The following is a 14,036-nucleotide window of genomic DNA, read 5'->3' as shown; positions in this document are numbered from 1 at the left end:
CCAAGACACACCCACAGGCCAATTTATCCAGTTATTTCCTCATTACCACTCTTTCCCAGGTCAGTTTAACCTAACGATACTCAATATAAACTATATCTTTATTTAAAAAATTAAAAATATAATCATTATTCTTATATTATAGACACTCTACCCCATATTCTTAAGTTTTTCTGATCTATAGTCAAGTCTAAAAATGTATTTCCACAGATGCTCTGTGTATAGTTTGTATATTACTCCACAAGCACCATATGCTGGTTTGGGGTTTAAGTTCTTGTGCAACACTTCTTTTTGGTGTTGCTATTTTGTGGTAATGGGGATGGCCTTGGGGATTCATTATTGTATGGCAAGCACGTATCATTGAGCTATATTTCCTGTCCATTTCATTATTATTTTGAGACAGTATTTTGCTAAGTCATTTCCTAGGCTGGACTTGAAGTAAATGAAGAGTCACCCAGGAATGACCTTAAAATCCACCGGATTTAGCCACCTGAGTAACTGAGATTAAAGGCATATGTTACCAACCTAGCAAAAACACTACTATGCTTAATAGTTATTTCAATAAATAACTTCTATAATATTTGTGAGAAAATATCTATTAAGGAATGATCTAAATCATTAATTCCTAATTATAAAATGAAAGGATTTTGTACCAAGTAAAAGAATTTCAGAGAAATAAGGTTTAAAAAAACTACAAATACATTAAAATGTGTTTTAAAAGTTATATTATCACAGAACCATATACTTTCAAACTGTGTATCATGTGTGTAACTATACTTACTCTGTATAAAAATGCCTGTACAATGTTGCAATGGATCTGATGTGCTTGAGGAAACCATATGGTAAGATAAGGGAAATATAGGAAGTAAAGATTGATGTAGTGACACAGAGCTCTAATCCCAACACTGTGGAAAAAAGGATCAAAGGCCAGCACGGGCTACAAACTATGTTCAAGGGATGCCATGGGCTACATGACACTGAAGCTATCTCCAAGAGGAGAGGACAAGGAGAAAGAGAAGGAAAAGGAGGAGAAAAATAGCAATATTAATAAAAATGCTAACCTGGGTATGGTTTTTTTGGTTTTTGGGTTTTTTTTTTTTTTGGGGGGGGGTTTCGAGACAGGGTTTCTCTGTATAGCTCTGGCTGTCCTGGAACTCACTCTGTAGACCAGGCTGGCCTTGAACTCAGAAATCCACCTGCCTCTGCCTCTGCCTCCCGTGTGCTGGGATTAAAGGCATGTGCCACAACGCCTGGCTGGGAATGGTTTTATAAAAAAAAAAAAAAAAAAAAAAACATCTCTTTCAAAAAAGATTTTTGGAGGTAGCATAGGAGGCTATCAGGAAACTGAAGTCTAGAAAAATAAGCAAGTCTTATATTCAACACTTTCTTTAAACTCTGTGCATGTCTATGAGTGGGTATGTGCACATAGGTAGGGGTGCCTGTAGAAGCCAGACTGACAGTCAACTATGAGTCCCAAGACATTGATTCTGGTAATCAAGCTGCACAGTTCCAGAAAAGCGGTACATAACTGTAACCACGCAACCGCCTCTCCACACCCAGCTTTTGTAACGCAATTTGATACTAAATTGGATTGTATATGCACACACATGTGTGCTTGTGTGTGTGTGTATGTATGTATAATTGTTACCACAACACATAAAATATACCTAGAAGAGTGTTAAAATGTATTTACAGTTATTGTAACAAATCTGCCTCTAATACCTTAAGCACTGGTTATGTAAAGTTAAAAATGTTATCACAAACACACACACACGCACACACACAGAGGGAGAGGGAGAGAGAGAAGCACACACAAACAACTTTAGGGACCTTAAGCCCTTCTAAAGTTGAGGCAACACATTTCAACATAACATAACCGATTTATTGGAAAATCAAATGAGTTGACATATCAAATTTTTTTTTATCGAATTTTGCTTAGCATATTATACTTTATAAAATGACCTACTAGGAACAATAATGTTCAATAAGGTCAGTAACAGTAAACTACATACAGATTCTCACAAAACCTATTTAGTCTGAAAATATAAAAACACATTTATATTCAGGTTTCCCATACAACTGAGACCCCAAAGCAAGCCAAATGTGATGGAAACAATTATTTAACTAAGTGTGCATGCATTGTTAAAAAACAAAAGTTATATAAATGATACGTACTTTGCCTTTGCCTTGCTTCTGATTTTTTCCTTCAATGTCTTCAAAATCTGTGTCAGAAGAAAAGTGTGTCTCTGACTCCCTATGATAGAAAGATAAGCAAACATTTTAACCTTTCCTTAGAAGTGTAGATGATGTTTCCAATTTTCAGCATTATCTAAAACCAAAGACATGGGGCTGACTCATCGTAAATCAGTGGTTCCCAAGAAAAATCAAGTTCTGGATGTGGAACAGGGTCCTGTGGGGAAGAGGGTGAGATGGCAGGAGTAGTTAAGGAGGGAAGAGAGGATGGAGGAGAAACATAAACAAAACCCACTATATACATGTATGAAGTAGGCAAAAATAGAAATTTAATTAATAAGAACTCAGTATTATAATTAACACTAACTTATATTTTCATAAAATGAAAACCTTAAAACATTACCAAACATTTAAGACTATAAGACCAATTACAAGGACTACTATAAAACTGACCAATTACAAAGAGTACTAAGACATAGGTTTCTCTAAACATTTATGTTTTGATATTTAATGAAAACATGAAAATGAATATATAGCTAAAATGTGATGGCCAGTTCTACTTTCTGATACAAGGACCATACTTAGAGAAATTATTTTACTACCAGGCAGTGGTGGCACATGCTTTTAATTCCACCTCTTTATTCTAAACAACTCAAATAGAAATTTTGGCCAAGTCCCAGACTCTATAGATATCAGATTTGCTTAGGGTTGTGGGCCAAAGGCAGGCAGATCTGGAAGTTCAAGACCAGTCTGCACCACAGAGCAAGTTCCACAACAGCCAGGGCCTACTCTACTCCTGCCCATTCTTTTTTTTTTTTTTTTTGGGGGGGGGGGGGCGGGGGGGGGCTCGAGACAGGGTTTCTCTTTGTATCCCTGGCTGTCCTGGAACTCACTCTGTAGACCAGGCTGGCTTCGAACTCAGAAATCCGCCTGCCTCTGCCTCCCGAGTGCTGGGATTAAAGGCGTGCTCTACCACGTCCAGCCTGTCTTCTTTCTTTTTAGCCATTATCCTATAGCAGATCCATATTGTCTTAAGTATTCTATATCAATACACTAATGTACAATATAAACTTGTTAATGATCTTCAATTTTGATATGCATAAGAAATTGTATATTTTTTGCTTTGTAACTGTAAATTAGGAGTTCCTTGAAGCAGGCATATCTGTTTTAACTCCTTACATTATCTAATACACTGTCCTATCTTTAACAAGAATTTGCTACTTGGGAGATGGTTTTGTTTTTGTAAGCAGGCTCTCATTATGTAGTCCAGTCTGACCTCAAACTCCCAATCTTCCTGTCTCCACTTCTTGAGAGCTAAGATCACAGGTATGTACCACTAAACCTGGTTCAATATCTCCTTTAAAAAAAATGAATTCGCCGGACGGTGGTGGTGCACGGCTTTAATCCCAGCACTTGGGAGGCTACAGACAGTTGTTAAGTGACCATGTGAGTGCTGGGAACCAAACCTGGAGGCTCTGCCAATAAGTCCTCTCAACCACTAGCCATCCCTTCAGCCTCAGAATATAGGTAACTTTTAAGACAGGATGAAAAATAGGGTAGATGGCTCAAGTATTCAAACATCTTTTCTAGACCAGTATGCATATAACTTGTTTTTGCAACAAATAATTGAGATGTCTTATACTCATTTCATTTAATAACCAGACGACACTATAGTCTAAATACTCATGTATTACCATTCCTTACTGACTGAAAAATTTAACATTTTAATAATCCTGATATTCTTCCTCAAAACAACTAGTACTGTGTGGTAGTTTGAATGATAATGGCCCACACAGGCACATATGCTTGGTCTCCAGTTACTAGCACTGTTTGAGACAGATTAGATGTAGCCTGGCTGGATGAGGTGTGCCACTGTGGGCTTTTGAAGCCTCTAAGCCCACCCCAGACACAGTCAGTAAGTTTGTCAGTGTCAGTCTGTCTCAGCCCATCTGTACCTATATGTCTGTCTGTCTGTCTCTCCCTCCTCCTCCCCCCCCCCAATTCTGACTGCAGATCAGGATGTCAAATTCTTAGCTACTGTGATTAGCACCATGCCAGTTTGCTTCCTGCCATGATGATCACAGGCGAACCCTCTAAAACTGTAAGCAGGCCTCCAATTAAATGCTTTTTTCATAAGAGTTCTGACATGATGTCTCTTCACCACAAGAAAACAGTAACTGAGGCATACTACAAAACCAACAATGGATTCCAAATTGTGCATTAAAAACCAATAATAGTAGAGGCTGGAGAGATGGTTCCATAGTTAAGAGCATGTAGAGCTCTTGCAGTGTTCACTTTCTAGGAACTCTAGCTCCAGGGAATCGGATGCTCTCTTCTGGCTTTAGTTGGCAACTGCATACACATGCACATACTCACATTCAGACATATACACAAACATACAAGTGAAAATAAAATAAATATTTGTAAAATTAATAGTAAGTTGTATCATGTGTAAATTTTAAAAATAGATCCAAAATATTACAGAAGTGGCAAAAATAAAATTGAATGAGTACCGATAAAAACTAACTTTCAAAACATGAGCTAATTTATATATTAAGATCTCAAAATTAGTATTTCAATTTTGTGGAAAAAACAAATATGTAAATGTTATTATTATATTATACTTACTGCAGTAGATTAAAATCAGTTGGTATTTCTGGAGCTGCTATCATTTCTTTATCATCTTCTGGATCACCCCAATGTCAGAAATATATTCATATATTTATGTGAGTAAAATGACAGTGTGCTTCCTCTAAGAAAGACAGTTCCTTTAAAGAAAAAATGACATATTCATTATAAATACACCACAAACATCTAGAAATATTCACACTCAAAAGCTTAATTCCCCAGTGTCTCTTAATGTGTTTTAGTAAAATAAGTATTTTGTTCTCTCCCATCTGTCTGGATGTTAAGAACTCTTACAGTAATAATACAACATCAAAGAAGATTGTATCATACATAATTTTGTTTGAAATTTCTCAAGACACAGTAACCTGAGGCTCCCCCAACCCCTGTCCATACATTAATCTATCCATGCATATGCCATCTTGCATGTATATACCCTACCCATGTGTATAAATGTATAACACATAAAACATAAATATCACACATATACAAATAATTATACACTAAAAAGAAATAGAATGTGGCTCTTACACATTTTTCTTAGGTCCTGAAGTCCTAAGAAAATTTTAAATTATAATATATTGTGCCTAAAACTTTTTAGCTTTTAATTGATGGTATTGTATCCAGACACGGTTTTTAAAAAGAACTTTTTGTATCTTCAACACTTTAAGGACAAGTTTCTCCATACTTAATAAATCATATAGTACAAAAGGCTTAGTTTACTAAAAAGAACCCTGTCGTGATAATCCCATGTTGTGCCTGAAATTAGTCTGAATAGCACTGGCCAATATGCTTGAGTGTGATCCTCAACAGAACAAATAAAAACAAGTCAGCAGAATATAAGAATGCTACTTTGTAGCTAGCTATGGTGCTGTACACCTATAACCTCAGCACCATGAGTGTGAGGCTAGCCTAGGCTAAATAAAACCGTAACTCAAACAAAAAAAGACACTGGTTACCAAAATAAGTATAAGTCTAGGCATGAAAGGGATCACTTCTAGCTTTGATAGTCACAGGAGCATCTCCTAAATAAACAATGATCTGCTATCAATGACCAGTATATAACAAAGAGGGACGGGGCAAAAGGCTAAAGCATAAAATATAAAATGTAAAATCTTCTTTAATATTTATTAGTGTGTATATCAATAAGAGTGTCATGGGTGGAGGTCAGAGGACTTCTTTATGAAGGTGACTCCTTCCACCTTAATGTAAATTCAAGTCCTCAGGTTTGAAGGCAAGTCCTTTACCTGCTGAGGTATCTAACCTAACTATGGAGCTTTTATTGTTGTTTTGTTTTTTGCATTTTTTTTTTTGAGACTCATGTATCCTACACTTGCCTCAAACTCCCTATGCAGAGAAGGATGACTATGAATTCTTGATCCTCCTGCCTCATCCCCAAGTACTAGGATTATAGATATATACCACCACACTCGACCTTTTATAGCTATCGGTATTAGGTTTTGTTTTTTCTTTTAAAAGAGAACCTAAGTACTTGGTGGTCACCCAAAGTAGATGAGGGCCTCTGAGATGGCCAGTTGGTAAAAGCACTTCCCGCAAAACCTGATAACTTGAATTCAATCCTTAGGACACACGTGGTGGAAAAAGAACTTTCTCAAATGTCAAATGACCTCCACATATGCACCATGTCATGCATGCACACACCAACACCCACATATTCCTACACACGCCTACAGGTAAATAGATGTACAAACAAAAATAATTTTGAAGTAGGTAAAATTCAATGTATTTTTATAAAATGTTCACATATACCACACTTATGAAAATGACCTTTTCAAATAAAATAGACACAAGGAAAAGAAGCTGGGTGTGATGTTGCACACCTATAACCCAACAATTAGAAAGCAAAGGCAGAAGATAATTCAAGTTTCAGGTTAGCCTGGTCTACACAGTAAGTTCTAGGTTCATAGAAAGAGAAAAGGGCAGGCAGAGGAAAGAAAAGGAACAAGCAATTTCCCCATGAATTCATCAAGCCCTTAAGAAACATCAATTGATAAACATGTGCTCAAAACACTATTTCCTATCGTTTACTATAGGCAGGCTAAAGTGTGTGTGTGTGTGTGTGTGTGTGTGTGTGTGTGTGTGTGTGTGTACCGTGAATGATAGTATATACCTCTAACCACAGAACTCGGGAGACAAGAAGGTATGAAGTTCAAGGTCGTCTTTGGCTACACAGAGTTCAAGACTAACTTGGCTACTTGAGACCCAATCTCAGACAAAAGAGAAAAGAAAAAGACCATTCTGTGGATAATATAACAAACACACAGTGCGCAATCATTGAGTCTTCAAGTTGCAAAATCTTAAAATATACCTACTATTAGTATGGTCTCCCCCATATGCCAAACCACTGCCCCCTTCTAAGACCTTTAAATTGTAATCCAGCTTTCTTAGTGTACCCTAAAGAACTGCATAATATTCTATATTTCTGAGATTCATCATCACATATAAAATATATCTTTGTCTTCTAATATCCTATTTATGTGTTAAAAGAAAGGATATTTGATATTTTAAGGAAACTGTAAAGGCATAAATTCTCAAACGACACTTCAGGAAATTAAGGTGGTAAGATTCCAAAAATATGTACTATTCATCTATGCTGTGTCATTGCATGTCTGAGCACTTCACAAGCAAACATTGTGGGGCAAGAAGTATTATTGTTCAATAGCAGCACTGAACAGAACCATGATATTTCTCATGGAACTACATATGCAAGAAATATGAAAGAACATTAATTTCTATGAGAAAATATATATCCCTTAAACCTAAAATGCAAAACTCCATATATTCTGATTATATGTGTATTTTTGAGACATGGTCTCACTATACATCTGGCTGTCCTGTATTTACTCTATAGAACCAACTAGTCACAGAGATCCACTTGCTAAGTTCCAAATGCTGGAAATAAAGAAGTGAGCCACCAAGCCCAGGAGTTTTTGCTATTTTTAGTCATCTAGTTAACTTAATAACTAATCAAACAATTTACCATAACTGAACAAAAAAAATGGCAACATTGCCTTGCAATTTCGAAGAGAATGCAGTAAATAGAGTTGCCAGCAGCAATTTGAGAAGTGGAAGAATTGAGGGTGTTTCTTTTTATTTTTAAATGTCTACACCTGTATGTAAATACAATTTGCTTTTCCCAAAGACCTGCATTACAAAATTTACAAACTTATGACTTCAGCCAATTGTGGAGGGTAGGTCTGTAATCCCAGTACTCAAATGCACAAGGCAGAAAAATCTCATGTTCAAGGGCAGCCCAAACTTGACAACTTAAGTGAGACCCTACCTTCAAAAGTAAAACAAAGGCTGAAGGTATAGCAAAGCACTTGCCTAGCAAGTTCAAGGTCTCCACTACAATGCCTGCCCACCAAAATCTCTTTAAGTGTGCTTAATTCTATTAGAACTTAAGAACATGTGATTCTTATATTAAATAAAAGCATAAAATATTAAAAATTAAATCACTTCTGGACTGCTGTCGGTTATTAATTTATATATATGTGTATATATATATATATATACACACACACATACATACACGCATACATACATACACACATACATACATACACACACACATATGCTCAAAGATCACAAGGTGGAGCTCTCTCACCCAGTAAAAGAAAATGTTTGAGGTCTTCTACTACAAACAAGATGCTGTTCCAACAACTGGGGAAGACAGAGCACAGACATGAAATATGAATATGTCTCCATGGCTATTGTCCTTGGAAGGGCCATCAGCAGCAACTAGTTTTTGCTTTTTCTTATTAATAACTAAAGCCACCACAAGCGTGCACTGAGTGAATACATTAAGACCATCTCCTTTAGTCTCACAGGCATACAGTGTAATCTCTCTCCAATTACACCTCATTTGACCATAGTTCCACTTATCCTAGATTAAAAATGAAAAGGTTCCATAAGGAAACAATCCTAGATCTGCAAAAGCTCACTTACTGTAATTTACAAGATGAAATTTTGCATTTTCCCCTCATCGTACCTGAGATGAGATCCTTAGTCCAGTATACCCGTCCTGCACATATACCACATGCCTGTAGTTACTTAGTGGCTGTCTCAGTTATCACATCCACTATCTCAGTATCACAGTGCTTTTGTTCAATGCCCCTTGTTTAACTTAGTATAATGGCCTCACAATGTGTAACTTTTTATCTATTATATTACAATCTTCTGTCTTATTATTACTTACTGTTAACCTATTTGTAAACTAAAGTATTTGCAATCTATTTATAAACTAAATGGTATCATACGTATGTCTAGATGGAAAAAAAAAAAAAAACAGTACTAAATACAGGGGTCACTTCCATCTTGGTTTTCAGACATCCACTGTAGTCTTAGACATAGGCCCACATAAATTGAATTACCTATTCTATATTACTAGCAGTTGTTAAATACATTGAAATAAAAAAAAAAAAAACTTGACAGCAAAGCAATAGGTGATTACAGACATTCAATTCTAAATAGTAAATTAAGAAAAAAATCTCGGCAGAACTGCTTTTTATAGCAAGAAGACCATAAACGTGGGGCCAAAACTAGTGACATATGTCTTGGGTTGGTGAGGGGGACACAGGATGATGAGTAGGAAAGCCAGATTAAGTTATATAGAGTTCTTACACTTAATGGATATGTTTCAAAGTATATCGTTACAGGATGTTATTCCAATTTGCATTGGAAGTTAAATTTAATAACAAAAACATCTTCTGGGGCTGGGTTGCACTAAGAAGCCAGGCACTTCTATTCACTCTGCAGCAACAAATATATATACATACACACACACACTCACACACACATGAAGAAATTAATTACTGAAGCATATAAACAGAAGTGTTTATATCTTTAGCTACAGAAACTTTTAAAATTCACTTAAATTGTATCACCAAATTGAAACACACAAAACACCCTGGCATTTTGTGATAGTTTAAAAAAAAATAAGATTTTTTCCTTGAAGATAATTATTTGAAATGTCTTTAATTCAATCCTAAATGGTCCAAACAGAGGCTACTAAATCATGACTAACACTGTTGCTCAGAATCCATGTATTACTGGGGACCATGATAAAGAACATCTGAGCAGCTTGTGTGTTAATTCTATCACTAAAAACTCTCAGCAGCTAAGCCCTGGCAGACCCACATCATCATCTAACCTTAGCACTCCTCCTCAAAAGTCACATTCTTGTACTCATTATTACCATATCTAAGATGCCCATACACTCTTTCAAATTGCCACTGGCATTATAAGCACTGAAAATTACAAATTACTTAAATGTCCAACCATGGATTCAGTGGCTGTACACCACAGAAGCAATGAAACTATTTACAGCTTTGTATCAAAGTAGATAAAATTTGAAACATTTGAAAACTGCTTACAACGCTATTGTTGGTACAAGAAAATCTAAATTCTGAAAGAAAACTGTACTCTATCACAATTTCCACAAGGTCCAGATACAGTGGCATAGCTTGCCATCCCAGTACCAGAGAGACTAAAGCAGAAGGAAGAAAGAACACAAGTTTAAGAACAGATTGATGGCCAGTGGGAAAATTGTAAAACTATGCTGCTAAAATATAATTCATTCTAACTTCTGGTCTATAATGTTAAAATTTTAAACATAGAAAAACTGAATCCTATCATTAAGATTTCCTTTTATTATGCTTGCCAAGTGTATATTAGCAGCGAATACAGACTTTTCTTTTGGAAGTATTAGAGATTTAACTGGGAACATTACACATGATAGGCAAGTACTCTACTGAGCTGTTTATCTCCAGACCAGGGAACAGAAACTTCCTCATAAATGACAAACAGAATCAAAGGTATGTTCCTTCCTATTGGTCTAGCTATACAAGTCTGCCATTTAATCTGATTAAATGTCACATAGCAGCTTTGAGAATACAGGGTAAGAAATGAAAAGCTAACCATTTAAATTAGATATGAATGCATACCACCTTTAAAGGAGAAAAATGTGCTGCCAATTGATGATTAATGACCTTTAAATTTTATTCATTTCAAAATATTTTTCCCTCTACCAGGCTCCCTAATTTGTGCCAAACTCTTCTGAGTAAATAAGACTTCACAGAATAACATATTATGCGGCAATGGCATGTACTCTTGATACCACATTGTAGTTACCACATACATTATTTGCAAATGCATTTTCTTTTCTACAAACTGGATCAATCCTAAAAAATTCATGACGATACTTCATGATCTAGACTTCAGGAACACGTAATTTAGAGAAGCCATATCTTAAAAGAAATCTACAAAGAATCAATGGCATTTTCTAACTTCAAAATAAGTCCAATATCTACACTTAACTATCTTCAGGCTATTTTAAAATAAGTATACAAACTAAATACACTAAAAGCCACAAGACTTCAAAACAGACTTTTATGGGGCTATGTATATGTCTCAGCAGTTAGGAGCATTTGTTCTTACAGAGGACCTGGTTTTGATTCCCAGTACCCATATCAGGCAGTTCATAACTGCTTACACTCCAGCTCCCATGTGGCCTCCACTGGCACTAGGCATGTACATGGTGCACATTGGCAGAATATAAATAAATAAGTCTTTAAAGAACAGCATCTTTTCAAAAAGGAAGGGAAGGAATAAATTGAGGCAATCTACAAAGATGGCATAGCTATATAGAAACTAAAGCCATACAGAATTGGAAATATGCATCTACCTGTGAACTGCAGTAAAAATTAAGACTAACTAGTCTGTGTCTTATTAAGGCAGAAAGACATGGGGATTCAACAAGAAAAAAATATCTAAATTATTCCTAAAGACCCAGTACTCAATGAGCTTATGCTCAACTGTACACGGTTTCTGACTCCTCTAAGGATTATAGCCTTTTTGATATATACTTGTTTTATCTCCCCCATCTCAGAAACCAGAACTATGCACATGAACCACTGAAAATAGTTTCTATTTGCCTCTGAAGTTGGCCAAACTTAAAAAGCTTATCATCCTCTTCTCATCTGACTGGCAATATGGAAATGAATACCATAGTATACCAGGTACTTGAATAAAATCTACTATTTAATTCTAAGTCTGCTAAATTCCCAGTTTGCTCTAAGAACTACAGTAAACTAGAAATCATATGGCTCTAATAAAAATAAAAACACAAGAAAAATATGTTTTATCGTGTAGTATCACCTTAAAAATAATTTCTCGGTACAAGCATAGTAGCACATGCCTTTAATTTCAGCACCAGAAATGGAGAAGAAGGGGGATTTCTGTGAGTGCAAAACCAGCCTGATCTACATAGCAAGTTGCATGCCCGCCAGGGCTATATACTGAAACCCTATCTGGAAGAGAAGAAGGGGAAAGGAAGGGAGGGAAGGAAATGGCAACAAAGAAAATTAACAGTTAATCTTAAACTTTAAAATAGCAATGACCTTTTTTTTATTTTTATTTTATTTTGTGTGTGTGTGTCTGTGTGGGGATAGGGTAGGGGGATGGACCTAGATTTTGAATGTCCTCACCTAAGTAACACGATTAGTAGGTAATAAGAGGTTGTATTAACTAACAGGTCTTTAGGTCACTGGGGGAATGGTCATCAAAGAGAATGTAAATTAAAAGACAATAAATTCAATGTATAAAATAACCCACCTTATAGAAGAGTACTTACTCTACTGGTACTCTGCTTTCAGGCTCATGAGAAGGTAAGTGGTTTGTCATATTTTACCATTATGATGTGCTGCTTCAGCACAAGCCAAATGGAATAGCATCCTAGACTATCATAGACCAGAAGTTCCAAAACTATCAACAAAAATACAACTTTTTTCTTTAGAAGTCAAATACTCAGTTATTTTGTTATAATGCCAGAAACCGTACTAAAACATCGTGTATATTTAGTTTTTTTAATTTAGTTAATTTAAGTATATACCACATTAACATGATTTCCAACATGTTAGGACTTTCTAAATAACCAGAAGTACAAGTGTGTGCTGTGGTTAGTATAAACCTTTCAATTTAAGATATAAACATAAAGCTTGGTGTGGTGGCGCTCGCCTTTAATCCCAGCACTAGGGAGGCAGAGGCAGGCAGATTTCTGAGCTCGAGGCCAGCCTAGTCTACAGAGTGAGTTCCAGGGCAGCCAGGGCTATACAGAGAAACCCTGTCTCAAAAAAACCAAAAAAAAAAAAAAAAAGATATAAACATAAAATTTGAAAGAAGGTATTTCAAGTCCTGGTGCTAACACTAGTAAATGATACACAGTATTGTTCAAGCATAACACAGAATTGCTAGCCAGCTTATTTCATGCTGGGTACTACTTGTTTAACAGAAAACGTAAAGCAATGGCAGATAGCAAAGCAAGTCTGATGGCAAACTAGATGAAGACAAAGAATCTTACCTAGATTTCTAGGGAATTCAAAATTCTATTTCACAGAATATTTGCAAGAAAAAGAATAGAATAAAAAGTATGGTATTTACAGAGGTAAAATCCAGACTTAGAAAGATAAACTAACATATATTTTCTCTCAGATGCAGACTCATGATTTTAATTCTTACATATCTGTACATATAGGTGTGGATACAGATCGTGTACGGAGATGTTGTAAGGAAGTGGAAGCATTAAGAGAATACAGGTGACAAAGGTGAAAGAAAGCACACTACTGAGAGTGGAGGGATAGATAAGAAAGGGCACAGGGGAGAGGAAATGGGAATGGCTTGTCCAAAACAAAGCATATGGAAAAATGGTAATAATGAAGCCCATTACCAGTACTTTGTATGGTAATTAAGAAACAAAATTAAATTTTGATTTTACCACCTCTCAATAGACTATATCAAAAGCTTCCAGACCAATTACCTAGCATTCACAAGTCCCTGGATTCAATCCCTAGAACCATAAGAAGCTAAACCAAAGGGCCTTTGGAAGGGTTATATGAAAACCTAATACAGTAGAATCCTCTTAAAATATATACATATATAAATACATCTAAATGGAATCACCAAGTATCAGGAGAGAAAGCCCCAACTACACATCTCATGCCACCGAATGAAACCTCTGGTACAGGAATGGGTTATATCTAATTGAGCTATTGGCCAAAGGGGCACCATGGAAAGCAGGCTATTTATTGGCAAGGCTATTGATTTCTCTCCACAAACTAATGATAAGACCCTATTGCTAAAAACAACACCAACAATTTCTCCTTGAACATGGTACCTACCTAGAGCCTTCATCTAAACTGACT

General features: G+C 35.9%; 1 protein-coding gene across 2 annotated transcripts in view; it reads right to left on the bottom strand.

The window, feature by feature from the left end:
* Stag2 (STAG2 cohesin complex component) overlaps positions 1–14,036 on the bottom strand; it is a 130,810-nt gene that overhangs the window by 72,206 nt on the left and 44,568 nt on the right. For both annotated transcript variants that reach the window (XM_029473466.2, XM_029473471.2), the window contains exons 2-3: positions 4,819–4,958; positions 2,173–2,251 (exon numbers count right to left, since the gene is read on the bottom strand). In XM_029473466.2, the coding sequence (XP_029329326.2) occupies positions 2,173–2,251; positions 4,819–4,862 (123 nt within the window). In that variant the 5' untranslated portion in view covers positions 4,863–4,958. The remainder of the gene's footprint in view (positions 1–2,172; positions 2,252–4,818; positions 4,959–14,036) is intronic.

Source organism: Mus caroli, unplaced genomic scaffold (genome assembly GCF_978045245.1).
Source record: "Mus caroli unplaced genomic scaffold, Mus_caroli_1 scaffold_5, whole genome shotgun sequence".
NCBI classification, from domain to species: domain Eukaryota; kingdom Metazoa; phylum Chordata; class Mammalia; order Rodentia; family Muridae; genus Mus; species Mus caroli.
Note: the sequence above shows the minus strand (reverse complement) of the source record. Positions and strands in the feature narration are given on the sequence as shown.